Source organism: Melanerpes formicivorus, unplaced genomic scaffold (genome assembly GCF_026170545.1).
Source record: "Melanerpes formicivorus ecotype bairdi unplaced genomic scaffold, bMelFor1.0.p_v2 SCAF_13, whole genome shotgun sequence".
Classification (NCBI taxonomy): domain Eukaryota; kingdom Metazoa; phylum Chordata; class Aves; order Piciformes; family Picidae; genus Melanerpes; species Melanerpes formicivorus.
In genome coordinates, this window is record NW_027142365.1 from 10,616,622 (window position 1) to 10,632,466 (window position 15,845).

The following is a 15,845-nucleotide window of genomic DNA, read 5'->3' on the forward strand; positions in this document are numbered from 1 at the left end:
AAGTAAATCTGTTATGTTAGGATAATAGAGAAAAAATGGCAAGAGCATATAAATTCTTTCAGCATTTTCCCAGCCACAACTGTAGACATTGAGAAAAAAAAAAAAAGCCCACAAAACAAACAAACAAAAACCCCAACAGCAACAAAAAGCCTTTAAAAAAAATCATCTCCAAGGGGAGCAGCAACCATTACTGTAAGTGCAGAAAAGTACTGAGGTGGCGTTCATGGTACTGATTCTTAGAAATTCTGGGTTAAGACTAATTAAATGGAATTAACAAACTTTGCCTTTAATACCTAAGTGATTTTTCCATCACGACTGGGTAAGGTCATTGCTCCCAAATAAAATAGTGGGAGAAACCGTAGGAAATCTGAAGTGCACAGAATATTTCAATGTCTTTTGAGGTTATTTTCTTACAGCGTAGTTAAATGTGAATCAAACTTGGTGCTGTTACATTGGTACATGCTTCAATATAGTAGGTGCTGTAAGGGGGTTTTAGAGTAGCTTACAAAGTGACTTTTTTTCCCCTGTTTATGAAGTATTAAACAATAATACTTTGCTTTTTTGGCTGTTCTAAGATGAGGAAGCGATTGAGTGTGGTAGGTGCATTTTTTTCTTCTTCACTTTAACTTTGCTTTCCTAAGTTATGTTTTCACTCTGTTTAATGATTTCCTTTCCTATTTTTCCTTTGTGCTTCTCAGAGGAAATTGAAGGTACATGTACGAAAGTTTCCCTGCATAGCCCAATGATTTTATTTAGAGAACATGTGTTTAGAATTAAATTGAATATAGTCCAGCGTTTCTAAGAGATGTTATACGTAGAATGCTTTTATATTGCCACCAAATACATTGAATCGTCTTTCAAGTAGATAAAAATACCAGATTATTCCTCGTTGCTTAATGTAAAGATCAATAATTCCAACTATTGCTTTAAACTGCTTTTTCTCTCTTGAATTTCCCTGTACAGAAAAGTGGTATCATAAAATGCAGTTAGCAAAACTTGGGCTGGGCTGGGGGGATGGTTCTGACTTAATGACGTGACCATGAGGGGTCTTGCATTTCTAATTAATACTAACAAAGTATTTCTCTGAGATGGTAGAAAGTTCATCGATGTAGTATCACCTTTAGTCTTTTCCCTCCGAGCGTAGCCGGTTACCATTACTCTTGCAGCACATGTTAAAGTAATAGCAGCTGATCTCTTCTATTCCTTGGGTTTTTTAACTTAAGAGGCCTGTGTTTATAAAAGCATTAGAAATTGCAGTTCATATTTTTGATCAAAGGGCCTCTGGCATGTAAAAATACACATTATAGCTATTTTACATCAAATGAGAGGATGTGTTTTTGATCAAAAACCTTTCTGTCTAATCCAGTGAGCCAAAACTTAAAGCTGCAGTCTGATAATGGAGAATTTACCAAAACAAAGAAAAAGGAAAAAAAAAAAAAAAAGAGCTTGGTTTACATCAAAAACATTTTGCTTTCTTTTAAGTGGCATTGTATTTTCTACTAACTGATAGAGTGTGAATAACACCATGTTAGAGTTTCTTAGAATGTTTGCTGTCATCACAGCTTTGCTTGCTGAAGGTGAAAGGATCAGTGTGCATGCTGCAAACTTCCAGAGTATCTCCAGCTAAAATATAAAACAATCAATGTTGTTTTATGTTTTTAAGACAATGGCTTATGGAAAGCTTTTCAATGCTATGCTTGGTACAGTTGTGTCATCTTTTAAGTAGTTTCTCCTGTATTTTTTTGCTGGGCTTCTAACTATTCTGCTTTATTTCTTGGCTCTTATTCTGTATGCTTTTACCCTTCGTCCAGAAGATGCTGAATGTGCTGGTTACAACAGTGGATCCTATCTAGGTGAGCAATTGGTTACAAAAGACAATTTCTTCCTTTCTTTCAGCTTCTTTTCCCTGGAACTACTGTGCCCACTTTGCTTTTGGGGGTAATCTGCATACAAATGTCCTTACTCTGCATGAGGAAAGCATGGATATTAAGGTTTTGAAAATGGCTCATTGGATTTGACATAAAGGATTTATCTCTAGAGGACGCCTTTATCTGGTGAAACAAGCTACTAAAATACCAGTTTGACTTTTAAGGGAAAAAAATAAAAGTATATAAATTTGGGGAAAAAAAATTGACTTTTAAAGTACATTAAGTCAGCAATGTGTTTAGTGGAACAAAAGGTTTTCTGTATCGTGCAAAGTTTGAGTAAGTCTTTGAAGACACACTGCCAAGGTTTTATCCAAGTTTTGCTTATACTTTCTTTCTTTGTACATGTCTGTCTAACAATTTGGGGAGGATTCAATGAGAATACAAGGAAGTTTGCAGGCACCACTTCTTTTTTTCCACATTGCAAAATAAAATAAGTCATAATAACTCAACAACTTAAATTTAGCTTTAAAGCTAGCCTGAGCTCCATGTATCATTGCGGGGAGGGAGGAAGAGGAGGGGAAGGAGTCCGTTGGCTTCAGCTTCGACATTCCAAATTTCAAACAAAAGTAACATTTAAAAAAGGTGAATGTTCCATGATATGTTTCAACTTTTTAATTTGTGCCATTTTAAAAGCTATGTAAAAATATTTTAGTTGAAACTGTCCAGAAATCCTGCCAGCTGTAGGCTGGCTGGAGGAGATTGTGTGGCAACCAGCCCTTTTCCCAAGGCTTTCATCCTCCTACTACAGAGGAATGGGAAGGAACTCGTCAAAGTGGTTTAGTACATCCAAGCCACGGGGCTCACTGAAACACCCTAGATCAGTGCTGCAAATTAGGAATGGTTTTCATATTGCACAACACTGGTTTTGAATGTGGTGTATAAACTACATCAGGAGCACACTAACCATAGAACTGAAAGAACTTCAATGTGTTTCCAAAACCTTTGTGTGGTATAACTTCATCATGCCTTTGTGGAACCAGTAGTCATCTGATCGTGCTGAAAATAGACTTCTTACCCCTGTTAGTTAATCAACTAAACTAATGTTGAGTTGTAATTACATTGAGATTGAAATATGTTTGTGAAATGGCACTTAGGGTGTGATTCCAGATGAACTGCATTTTCTTTATCAATTTCATCTCTTTGAAAGAGAAAAGACAATTCCCCTCTGCCACCTCCCCCAAATTTTTTCTTTCTGTCTGCGAAATACAGATTGCATGAATTCTCAGGATGGGACTGTCATGGTTTGTCAATCAGATCTTAGTCAGCTGCCGCTTTTGTAAAAATTGAAGGTGGCAAAACAGAGTCCACCTTTTCTTGGTGCTGTAATCCTTTCAGTAACACATTTTGGTCTATGGTTAACAGGACGACTTGGCCAATCTAGGGAGATGGTCTAAAGAATAAGCTGTTGTTTTCCCTGATGCAAAGAACAGAAATGATGGGGGGTAGTTTGCTTGGGCAAAACTTTACACAAATATTGGAAAATGACTCTACAGTGTGGGTAGTGGTTGGTCTCTGGAAGACTTCCACATGATGTAGTGCTGCCATCAGCTCAGAGATGGTACCTTCAGTCTTCTCATGCTGGGTCTTTGCTATTGGAAGTCGAATGTTGGAGTGGAGAGCCAGAAGACAGAATAGGGAGAAACAGTCTTCTCAAAGGTTAGGACCAGTTTGGGGGTAAGGACACAAGTACGTTCATTGGTTACAAATAAGTAACTATTTGGTTTAGAATGTAGAGATTCCTTGGAGCTCTTCACTTAGAATGGTTCATTAAATATCCTATCTGAAGATCAAGCAGGTGGGTTCTGAAAGTTGACGTCATCATTCCTCTGCATATGGTAACAGGACACAGCTATCTGTAATTCAGAGTGTCTCATGCTTCAGGGTCACCCGGATTCACAAACCATTAGGAGATCAATTTTACTAAGTCACATTTAGGGTTCCTTCTCTCCTGAATTATTTTTCAGTTCTATTTTATCAAGGAACAAGCTTCTGGGGAATAACCTCCCAGGATGGACAAATGCCACTGCCTGGCTCACCGGAGAGGTCCCAGGCCACTGGAAACTGGCCAGTGTGATGCCCATCCACAAGAAGGGCCAGATGGATGAAACTGCAAACTACAGGCCTGTCAGCCTGACCTCAGTGCCAGGAAAGATTATGGAGCAGATCATCTTGGGGTCAAGGGGCAGCCATCAGGACGGCCAAGGGATCAGGCCAGCCAGCATGGATTTAGGAAGGGCAGGTCTTGCCTCACCAACCTGATCTCCTTCTATGATCCGGTGACCGCCTGGTGGATGTGGGGCAGGCTGTGGATGTAGTCTGTCTGGACTTCAGCAGGGCCTTTGACACCATCCCCCACAGCAAACTCCTGGCCAAGCTGTCAGCCTATGGGTTGGACAACAGCACTCTGTGCTGGGTTAAGGACTGGCTGGAGGGCTGAGCCCAGAGAGTGGTAGTGAATGGTGCCACATCCAGCTGGCTCATTATGGATTTAGGGCTCTCTATTTGCTGACATTTCAGTCCATGATCCAGGATATTCTGTGAACATCTGACTCTCTCTGAAAGGGGCTGTGCTTTAAACATACATGAGATGGTCAAGAGCAGCAGAAGAGAGAGGTTTCAGAAGGCTGAGTGTCTGCATATGGGCTCAGATCATTCATATCCAAGGTTATGCTAGTATTAATTTTGAATGTTGCCCTCTAAAGTGACTCAGATAAATTTCATGATTTTTCACCAAATTCTAATATTTCAAGTTCCAGTGTAGTATGGTATGATTCTGCAGTAATTTCCTGAGGAGTTGCTGGGGAGAACATTAGGAGTTTTCCTTTGCCAAGCTTAAATTCTAGTTACATTACTTGAATCTTTATGAACATACAGTAAATATAGATGAATATCATCTGTTTACTATTCTCAATTTTGTCTTAAAAATCCAGACATAATCTAAATTTTTATTAACCCTGTCTAAATGTGCAAGCTGGGAATCAGTCCAGAAGTGAGCAGAGTAAGAAGTCTGCTCTGTGTTTGTGCAGTTCCTGTGTAACAATAGACCTACTTGGTATATGAGCCAGAACAACAAATCCTAGCATTTGGGGGTGTGTGGGGGGGGAAATAATCCAGAAATAGCCAGGTAAAAATATGGTATTCATTCAAACCTAGAGAATGACCGTAGTAACAAACATACTTTTGTCAGCAATGTAAGTAGAAAAAGTACTCAGAAATGCATTTACAATTAAACAGGATCTAAACAGAATCTAAATTATGTACAATTAGGTTAAATGCAGTGAAGAGTATACACAAATTTAAGCACATAATTAAGCACTTGTTTTAATGAATGAATATGAACAGAAGCACGTGTAAGTGCTTTGTAGCATTCTGGAGCCTTACAGGTGCATTTATGAGTCATAGGTGAATTTCAATGATAATATTTCCTGTTAGTGTCATTCCTCTGGATTTGAGACATGGGATTTTCTACTTTTGTGCATATATTTGGGTTTTAATTTGCACAACATGGTCACAATCTTTGTTCATTTCTTTAGAATTAGGTATTTAAATATAATTACACACAGTTTTTCCTAGAATAGAATCATAAATCCACAGAATGCATTAGGTTGGAATGGACACTTGAAGGTCATTCTTGTCCAGCCCCACTGCAGTGATCAGGGACACCTCCAATTAGACCAGGCTGCTAGAGCCAAATCAAGCCTGACCTTGAATGTCTCCAGGGATGGGGCCTCCAGCACCTCCCCAGGCAACCTGTTCCAGTATTTCACCACCCTCATGGTGAAAAACTTCCTCCTGATGTCCAACCTAAATCTACTCTGCCTAAGTTCAAACCATTGCCCCTCATTCTGTCACCACAGGTCTTTCTAAACAGTCCCTCCACAGCCTTCCTGTAGGTCCCCTTCAGATACTCAAATACAACTCTAAGGTCTCCCCAGTGCCCTTTCTTCCACACTGTCTCAGCCTGTCTTTGTAGGAGAGATGCTCCAGCCCTCTGATCATCTTTGTGGCCCTCCTCTGGACCCTCTCCATCCATTTTTACATCAGCATCCCTTTAAAATATTTTGAGAGGTCTTTCATTGTTGTTTTCAGCTGGATTTCTGTGTGAGGTCCAAGTAGACTTCTCTTTATAAACAGAAGGATGTTGTGAGATGAGCAAATGTCCATTGCTGGTGGGGTTTTTTAATTCTTCGAGATGTTTTTCTTGGATTGTTGTTGGACCTTAATTAAGTTTATCGGTATTGCCTTTTTATTTCATGTTGAGGTTTGGAGACATCTGTAGTCTGAGAACATTTGTTCTTCATATTTTCTTTCCAGAGGTTTTTATTTTACCAAATCTGTTACATTCCAGCAGTAGTTTATGGGTTTGCATGTTCAGTAAGCTTTTAGTCCTGTAGCTGAAACCAATGAGCTGGTGAAAGCTCTTCAATGTTCAGAATTTTATGATGCTTTAGTGACAGAATGTTCCCCTTCTACTTTACAGCCTACAGACTTGGCAGCTCAGGTTAATCTCTGCTGATATCTATATTGCACAGGCAGTATAGCCTGCAGCTCCTTTCATATTCACCAAGGTTTATATTATCAAGAGTCTGGGCAAGCAGTGCTTTTTCCTTTTGTTCCTTATAGGATTTTACTTCTAAATGGAATAATTTTATAGACATTTTGGCTTTCTGTTGCATATCAGTATTGGGTTTGGTTTGCTGTAGAGATTTTACTGTATTTTAAAGATTTTGGCCCCTTTTTTTATACCAGCCCATGTCCTTCTCAGCCTATACAATAGTGTAGCCATTAAAAATGCCATCAGCCTTTTCTGTGGATGTTGGCTCTTTTCCTTTTCATTGATTTTTCATTGTATTTATTCATATTTTGAATATGAACAGCTCAACATCACTGTATTCTCAAAGGAATTTTTCTTCCCTCTTTGTGTGTATGCATGTGTTGCAGATTCCCATAGGGGATACCTCAGTAAAATATCTTGGTTAGCATCCTCTGTGATCCAGATTCTGCAGAGTGAAGCTCTGTGTGCAAAAGGCTAAGACTATTAACTAAGTCTTGTAGGATTTCGTGTCAGATCTGGTTCTAAATATGTGCAGAACTGAGCCTTTGAATTCATAGATTCATAGAATCATAAAATGTTTTGAGTTCAAAGGGACCTTAAAGATCATCTAGTTTCAACCCCCCTTCCATGGGCAGGGTCACCTTCCACTAGCCCAGGTTGCTGAAGGCTCTGTCCAGCCTAGCCTTGAACATCTCCAGGAAGGGGGCATCCACAACTTGCCTGAGCAACCTGTTCCACTGTCTCACCACCCTCACTGTAAAGAATTTCTTCTTGCTCTCCAGTCTGAATCTCCCCTCCTCAAGCTTAAATCCATTCCCTCTCATCCTATCACTACAAGCCCTTGTGAAAAGTTCCCTCCCTGGCTTTCTTGTAGGCCCCCTTAAGGTATAGGAAGGCTGCTCTAAGGTCACCCCAGAGCCACCTTTTCTCTCAGCTCTCAGCCTGTCCCCGTAGGGGAGGTGCTTCAGCTCCCTGGTATCTTTGAGGCCTCCTCTGGACCCCCTACAGCAGTTCCATGTCCTCTTGTGCTGCAGGTGGGGTCTCACCCAAGCAGAGTAGAGTGGGAGAATCACCTCCCTTGTCCTGCCAGATAGTGCCATTGAAGAAAAAAACAGTAATATGATTACTTCACAAAAATCTAAACATCACTGCTACTACAAGTTTGTGAAATCCTATTGCTGAAAAATTAGGGGTCACCACACGTTTAGGTGTTTTCTGTCCAGTGAAATGTTCTGGGCAAAGGTGCTGGGATTTTTCAAGTATTTGAAATGTAGTTCATGTTTTACTGTATTGCCCCCAAATCATGAGCTCAGCTTTGCAGTCCTTTTCTTGTCGTCCTTCATGTAGTTCCTTCTGGGACCTTCTTGTAATTCCTTCTAGTGGTGCCATAAAGATACCAGCAAAATCTAATATCCTGCTGTGTAAAAGATGTATTTGAAAACTGTAATGTCATCATTAAGGTCATCATTAACAGAAGAATTAATGTCTTTTTAACATAGATGGTAGAAGGTTTCTTGTGGTGTTCTGCCTGAAAATGCCTATGAAGATATCCTCAGAGTGTGCTGACAAGATGTGTGACATTTCCAGTCTTCTCAATAAGCAGTGGAGATGTCACACTGTTGATGCAATTGCAAATGCAAATTTAATAGGAATATTAACTTTCAGTCTCATGCTAACATATCTGTGATATGGGCACTGTATTGGCTAAGATGTATCAGAGTGTTTGGGAATTTAACTAACAGTGTTTGATTTTACTTTTAAACAACTTTGAGGAAGGTTTGGAGCACTTACTTTATACTCTCATCGTGGAGCTAAGCACACAAAAATTGTTCAAGGATTAGTTTTCATTAACCCTTTCAGGTATTTCTGTCATATGTCATATTAGATGTCTGTATGCCACAGTGATTTAAGAAACACTTAAGTGTGATATGAGTGTCTAGACTGCATGAATTTCCTTGTGTATATGCACTAGTGTACAAGACAGTCTAGTTATTTCAATATGCTAACAACTTTCAGTAATTATGCTGTACAGTCTGTGCTGCAACTGTTATGACTGCATTTCTAATCTTCACTTTGCAGTTTAAACAGCCACCTGATGTAGTTTGTGGGGAAATATTCGAGTGGCCTGGCTTATTAAACGTATAAATACTTCTTTTTTAATCCATGCACCAATCCTGGAATGTTTGGAAGAGACTGTTGTCAAATGTTTTGAGAAGGTTGCTTTTCTTCCTTTGAAAAAACCCTGTTCTTATTGCAGCTGGCTTTAGAAGAAGCTTCCGTCTTAGCAGAAAAGACAAAAAAACAAACAAATCCATGTATGAGTGCAAGAAGAGTGATCAGTATGACACAGCAGATATCCCAACCTACGAAGAAGTTGCAAAATACAGACGACAGCCTAGTGACAAATACAGGCTTGTAGTTTTGGTGGGTAAGTTGCTTCCTTTATTTTTTCCCCCGGTCAAACAGAGGACAGCTGGCTAGCACAATGCTTACCACAGAATCACTTAGATTGGATAGGGTTGTGGAATGTTACCTGGTTCAGCCTCCCACTCAGCAGGATTAAAACTGAATTCAGAGCAGATTGATGACAACAACTTTGGGACCCTGTCTTCCCACCTTGCACCTGCCTCTTCTCAGTGGGTGCCAGAAGGGTGCTGGTTGTCCCCCTGAAGACATCTCCAAGCGAGACAAGCCCAATTCCCTGAGCCTCTCCTCACAGGTCAAGCAGAACACAAGTGGAAAGAAACAAAAGCATCTACTGTGTTAGAATAAATAAACAGACAAGTAAACCAAGAACTTGGTGTTGGCCAAGAAGAGCTGCAGAATACTCAAGATGCCATCTTTAGTCAGCTTTCTGTTCTGTAGTCTGTCACCGCCATAGCCCCCAGAATACCAGTGAGTAGTGAGGAACCATTCCTACCAGTACAAAACGTCTCATTACTTATTTTTCCCTTTGCCAGTAGCACATAGGCTGATGCTTCATTAGGAAAATTTCCTCCATTCTGAAAGCAGCAGAGCAAAGAAATACGACCCTCTATCAGGGGCTGTTATGAACTGTTGAGTCGCTGTGTTTTTATGTCACTCATATCCAAGGGAACATTAAATTTAGTTTTTAAGAAACAGTTTTGTCACTCTCCAGCGCTAAAATTCAGCCACCTACTAGTGTGATGACTGTGAGATTGTGGGCTATATACAACAAGTAATAACATGGTTGAGTTGACTTTACAGTTCCATCACCAGAGTGCAGTGCAAAAGTGTGATAACTAGACTTTTTATAACAAATTGCATATGTCTGATCTGAGGAATACGTGGAGATTTCATTTGATTTTTGTTGTAATAAATCAAACGAAGAAAGTGTGCTTATTCAGTAACAAAAGCAGTTCAGAAATTTATTGCAGAGTTCAATAATTCTAATGTTTTTCTCTGGATATTAAGAGCAGCTTACGTCTGGCCAATACCATAAAAATGTCTTGGGCAAAATGTGGAAGAGCTAGCAGAGCTAAGCAGTGCAGCTAGGGGAGAAGCAAACTCATTGCAAAAACATTTTGTGTGCCAGTATAGAATAGAATCATAGAATCAACAAGGTTGGAAAAGACCTCAAAGATCATCAAGTCCAACCTGTCATCCAAGACCTCATGACTACTAGACCATGGCACCAAGTGCCATGTCCAATTCCCTCTTGAACACCTCCAGGGACGATGACTCCACCACCTCCCCGGGCAGCCCATTCCAAGGGCTAACAACTCTCTCTGAGAAGAACTTTCTCCTCACCTCCAGCCTAAACTTCCCCTGGTGCAGCTTGAGACTGTGTCCCCTTGTTCTGGTGCTGGTTGCCTGGGAGAAGAGACCAACCCCCTTCTGGCTACAACCACCCTTCAGGTAGTTGTAGACAGCAATAAAGTCTCCCCTGAGCCTCCTCTTCTCCAGGCTAAACAATCCCAGCTCCTTCAGCCTCTCCTCATAGGGCTTGTGCTCGAGGCCTCTCACCAGCCTTGTTGCCCCTTCTTTGGACATGTTCAAGAGTCTCAATGTCCTTAAATTGAGTAGTAGCATTCAATGTGATCAGTCAAATGTCATTTGGATATTAGTACTAAGAAACACAGGAACAGGTAATTAATTCATAGCTGTAATTGGTGGGTGCACTAGATGCCTGTTGTGTTATGCTGAGCCTAGAAGTCTCATTTACTGTTGGAAGATTTTTATTTGGTTTTTAAGTTTTGTTTTGCTCCTTGACATGTTTGGAATGGAAATTTCTTTTGGCTTCCTTTTCAATAGGTCCAGCCCAATTTACAGAATGCAGATTGCACACACAGTATTTTTTAGCACCCTGCAGTGTGAGATATACTGGTCTCAAGTTCAGCGAGATGTATTAGTTTGTCAAGGTTTTACTTCATCTGCAGATGTAGATTCATGAATTAAGTCCCCCACATCCTTGGGGCTAAAATAGCAGGTCATTTGAAGCAGCACTGATACTGAAACTTCTGCTGTAGTTTTAGGTGTTGTGAATATGTCTGCTAAAAACAAAACTATCCAAAATGATGTCACCAGTTGTGTTCTGGTAATTTACTGTTCCCAGGCTGCCAACAAATCCTTGAAGTCTTCTGTCACAAATATTGCCTGCATGCTAAGTGTGATACCTTGCAGCCCTGTCAGGCAAACACAGAATATTTTAATATGAAACATATTATTTGGACACTAGAATTTTCATTTCATAGAATCACCACAGTTGGAAAAGACCTCTAAGATCATCAAGTCCAGCCATTATCTAACTCTACCAGGGTCACTACTTCACCATATCCTTAAGCGCCTTGTCTAGACAGCTTTTAAATCCCTCCAGGGATGGTGATTCAACCACTTCCCTGAGCAGCCTGTTCCAGTCTTTGATAACCCTTTTGGTGCAGAAGTTTTCCCTAATGTCTAACCAAAACCTTCCTAGTCAAACTCAATGCCATTTCCTCTTGTCCTATCAGTTGTGACTTTGGGGAGTTGTAGAGTGTGAGAAGGCCTCTCCTCAGCCTCCTTTTCTTCAGACTAAACAACTCCAGCTCCCTCAGCTGCTCCTCCTAAGACCTGTTCTCAAGACCCTCCTGCCTGAGCAAACAGCTGGGGCTGGGCCAGGGCACAGCTGAATATTGATGATCACAAAACCACAGATCCTGCATGCCTGGAAACCGCACATTTCCATTAATGAGGGAAGAGTCGCAGAATCTCAGAATGTCAGGAGTTTGAAGGGACCTCTGGAGACCATTGAGTCCAACCCCCTTCTCAAAGCAGGATCATGTAGGGCAGGCTGCACAGGAACACATCCAGGTGCATTTTGAAAATCTCCAGAGTCCTGCTCACAAAGGCCCTGCTTCAGAAATTGTGAAGGCCAGACTAGCACAAATTTTCTTTCCTAAGAGTCAGAAAAGATGTGCCATGTGCTGTAAGTTTACATGAAACAGTGTTCTCTCAGTCAGGGCTATCTGAAGGGCAGCACTAAGACAAAGCAAGGTCAGCACTGCCAAACCACAAGCATGCTTCCCCCAGGATGCACACTGAGATGAGCCTGCAGTGCTGTCACCAGAGGCATGCAAAGCCTTTCAGGTGCTGCAGTCACCATGCTGATGCACCTTCCTTAAGTGGGCAATGGTGGAAGAAAGGACCAGAGATGTACCCAGGAAGGTTTCGTGACTTCAAATTGTGTTCAGATTCATATTTGTTAGAAACTGGCATCTTTCCATGCTTCATCAAAATGAAAAGACAGTTCAGAATAGAAGTGTACATTACACTGTGGTGTGGAAATGAGCACGCTGAGTGGTGTTGCTAATTGGAAACTGACCTTCAGCACCCATGTGCTGTGGTTCTGAGAGCTTTGCAAAGACAGCACTGAAAAAGAAGAATCCACACCTCCCAGCAGCTCAACTCAAAGATTATTTTAAAATGGTAATCTGGAAGGGGAAAGAGAGCAGCAGTCGGATTGTGGTCTGGAAAGACATTTGATCTAAATTTCCAGAACATCTGTCACAGGTAGCAAAGCCTGGATTCTTTATATATAAATAGAGCTAAAAGCATATTGTTGATTTGACAGCATGTAGACTGAGGATATTGTATTTGTGTAGATTTGATGGAAAAGATGTTTTGCTGCAAAGCAATGCTATGATTAAAATAAAAACATCTACTTGTTTCATTCTACTTTGCCAGGCTGTATTGTGAATTTTAATTAATTAGAGGTTTTAAAACCTCTATGTGCTTTAAATAGCTAAACTATTTTCAAAGGATGGTTTTTACAAGAGCAATGCCATTATCTCCATAACATGTTGCTCTCCTCTGCAACCATGCACCAGTAGAGGCTGCTGTGCACCATATTAAGTAAACATTTATACATACTGATGGACTAATTTACAGGCAGGTCAGAGATGTGGCTTGAAACGTAGTTGTGTGTTTGACTTGTGTAAACATATAAAAATTATAAATGCAGAAAACTCTAGGGTTTTACAGAGGGACCACAGTCTGGGGGTAGCAGCAAAGTAGCAAGTATTTGCTTTTCATCATTGTGTGCTTCTAACACCCGACAGGACAGATAGCAATTTTGACAAGTAGGCACCTGGAAGTGCTGAAGCGCCAGTCTCTCACTAGTGATTAACCAATATATCACTACTTCATTAAAATGTTTGTTAGGTTTTGTATTTCTCATGTCTAAAGGTCTCTGTTAAGAAGCTCTGCATAAATAGATGTGTCATTCTTACTAGAAGGGACAGAATTTTTCCTTAAAAGCACACATGTTATCCCTGTACTATTTGGGATGTGTTTCCAATGACTCACTGTCCTCTGTGTTCTGCTGTTGATTTGGATCTGTGGAAATGAAGCCACTGCATCATCACAATCACATGAGCATGCAGAGCTGAGCTCTCTTCTCATGGTCCCACCATGAAAGAGACCAGGCAGCCTGAAGCCCAGCATGAAGGGCTCCTGGGGGCAGGCAGTGATGGTCCATGGAGCCTAAGATCTCACAGGACAGAGTGCCCTCACTGAGACCTAAAGCACCACTGAAAAATGGCTGAACTAGGGACAACCCAAAAGCCAAGAGGAATGTCTGTGCAGTAAGCTTCTGAGACAGCAGTGCTCAAGTGGAGGTGGAGGAGATGGGTCACAAAAATTCCATTAAGTCTTTGTTTCTTCCTGCCATTGTCTTTCCAAGAGTGGCCTCTCTTTGGGAGCTGTGTGAAGAAGGAAACATTTGCTTTGGACCAGTTCAGACAGCATGCAGGAGACAAGCATAGCTTAAAAGAAAATCAGCAACACAGAAACCCAGATATCTTAAATGGGTTAGGATCTGGAGAGTGTTGCTCTTTCTTGCTCTCGCTGGGCAATGATACTTTGACCCAGTCAACCCAGGTGGGTGGTGACAACTACAGTCAGCCAGTGGCCAGGCAGTATTGCTGCCTGCAACTTGGAAGACTGGAAGGAGCAGTGCTCCCTGGGTGAAGGGAGAAGGTGAGAGCAATGCTCCTCAGGGGAGTCTGGTGCAGACTGCTGGAGGGAGTGAGGAAAAGGCCATGCTGACACATGGAGTGCACATGATTCGGAGAGAACTCTGTGCATGCCAGCTGCAGTCTTCTTGTCTAGGATATTCTGGCAAAATGCATAGCCAAGACAGATTCTGTGCTGGAGAGCCACAGTTTAAAGCTCAGGGGACTGCACTAGAGCTGAGGATGGAGATAGGCAGGTATTGAGAGTAATCACTGTAGAAGAGAAAGTGAGCTTTGCTGTCAACTTTTTCACTGATTTTCCCTCAGTAATAAAGTCAGAGCAGAGTAACTGCCAGCTGCAGCCCCTGAAATTTGTCAGGGCTCTGTATTCTAGGAGAGGCTGGAACCGCAGGCATTTCCAAATGACTGATTGAGAGCCAGTGTATATTACAGCTCTCTGCTGTGGAGCCTTATCTCAGAGAGCACTTAGACCTGAAGACAAGAGAGAACTGGCTTCTGGGAAACAGCACAGATTTTGGTGTTTTTTTTCCTTCCAGGTCCTGTTGGAGTTGGACTGAATGAACTGAAACGGAAATTGCTGATCAGTGACACCCAGCACTACGGGGTGACAGTGCCACGTAAGTAAAATCACACTTCTCTTCTCCTAAAGCTATGTGTTCATTATTATCCTTTATTATTGCATTACCTTAAGGCACTTCCAAATGTCTTTAAATGCCTGCTTGGCATCCAAATAACTTTTCTAATTTTGAAAAGTGCTGCTGCAGTTGTATTTTAAATAGCATTGATTAAAGTGATAGGAGCTTTTGGCTCAGAGGCACTGCAGTAGACTTGTAGCACGAGTTTAACATGATTGATGTCAGTGAGGTTTAGTAAATGAAACTCAGCTGAAGAACACCCTGGATTTGGCTGTAAAGCAGTGAAACATGCTCTGTTAGCAATGCTTGCTTTCAGCAAAGTGGCCTGTGTACTTCAGACTGGCTGAAAAATGAAGACTGATGATAAACAGTTTAATCCTGCGAATAAATTAATTAAATCTCTTTGATTAGCTTTAGAAAAGTTGATTTGGGGATTTTTTTTTCCCCCCCACTTGATTTTCTGTAACATTGAACAGCATTGTGCTGTATTAAGTTCTATACCACTCTCTTGGATTTTCTTTAATGTGAAGGACTTCACAGTTTTAGGCTTTCATTTCTTGATTTGCTTTACACTTGTGCCTCTTGTCAAAAAATAGGGGCCCAGCATTCTGAGTATGGGAGATATTATCACAGGTTTGTTGCAACTGCAGGTCATAATTCAGTATTCAGTATCACTAAGGTTGGAAGAGACCTCAAAGATCACTGAGTCCCTATAAATAGATGAATCAATCTATTCTATACATATATGAATGAATTAGGTAGAAAAATAATTACATTTGGTTTTGGCAAATAATTGCATTTACACATATTTGCTTCAGCTGGGTATTGAAAACAACAACAACAAAAAGCCAGATGTTCCCAAATATTTAACACATTGAAGCACATGCAATCATTTGCCCAAAAATATGTCTCTAAATATTGCCAGCATTCATCAAGCTGCCTTCTCCATTTTCTCTTCCAAATTTGTGGTTATGATTTGAAATAAACATGTAAAGAAATCCCTCTCCCTGAAATTCAGTAAGTCAGGACTTGGAGGGAGAACTGGGGTTCTCCTCCTGGAAGTGTTCCTCTTTATGCCAGCCTAGGAGGAGTGCTGTCAGATGGCACTTAAGATTGGGGAGGTGGTGGAGTCGCCGTCATTGAAGGTGTTCAGAAGGAGACTTGATGGGGTACTTGGTGCCATGGGTTAGCTGTTTGGGTGGGTTGGATTGGTTGATGGGTTGGGCACGATGATCTTGAAGGTCTCTTCCAACCT

At 41.0% G+C, this 15,845-nt stretch overlaps 1 protein-coding gene across 8 annotated transcripts in view; it reads left to right on the forward strand.

Annotated features, from left to right (window-relative positions):
* Positions 1-15,845, forward strand: part of MPP7 (MAGUK p55 scaffold protein 7) — a 143,014-nt gene that overhangs the window by 120,951 nt on the left and 6,218 nt on the right. For 7 of the 8 annotated variants that reach the window (XM_068146046.1, XM_068146047.1, XM_068146043.1 and 4 more), the window contains 2 exons: positions 8,741-8,911; positions 14,492-14,572. In XM_068146046.1, coding sequence (XP_068002147.1) covers positions 8,741-8,911; positions 14,492-14,572 — 252 coding nt within the window. The remainder of the gene's footprint in view (positions 1-8,740; positions 8,912-14,491; positions 14,573-15,845) is intronic. The other variant, XM_068146048.1, reaches the window with a different exon arrangement.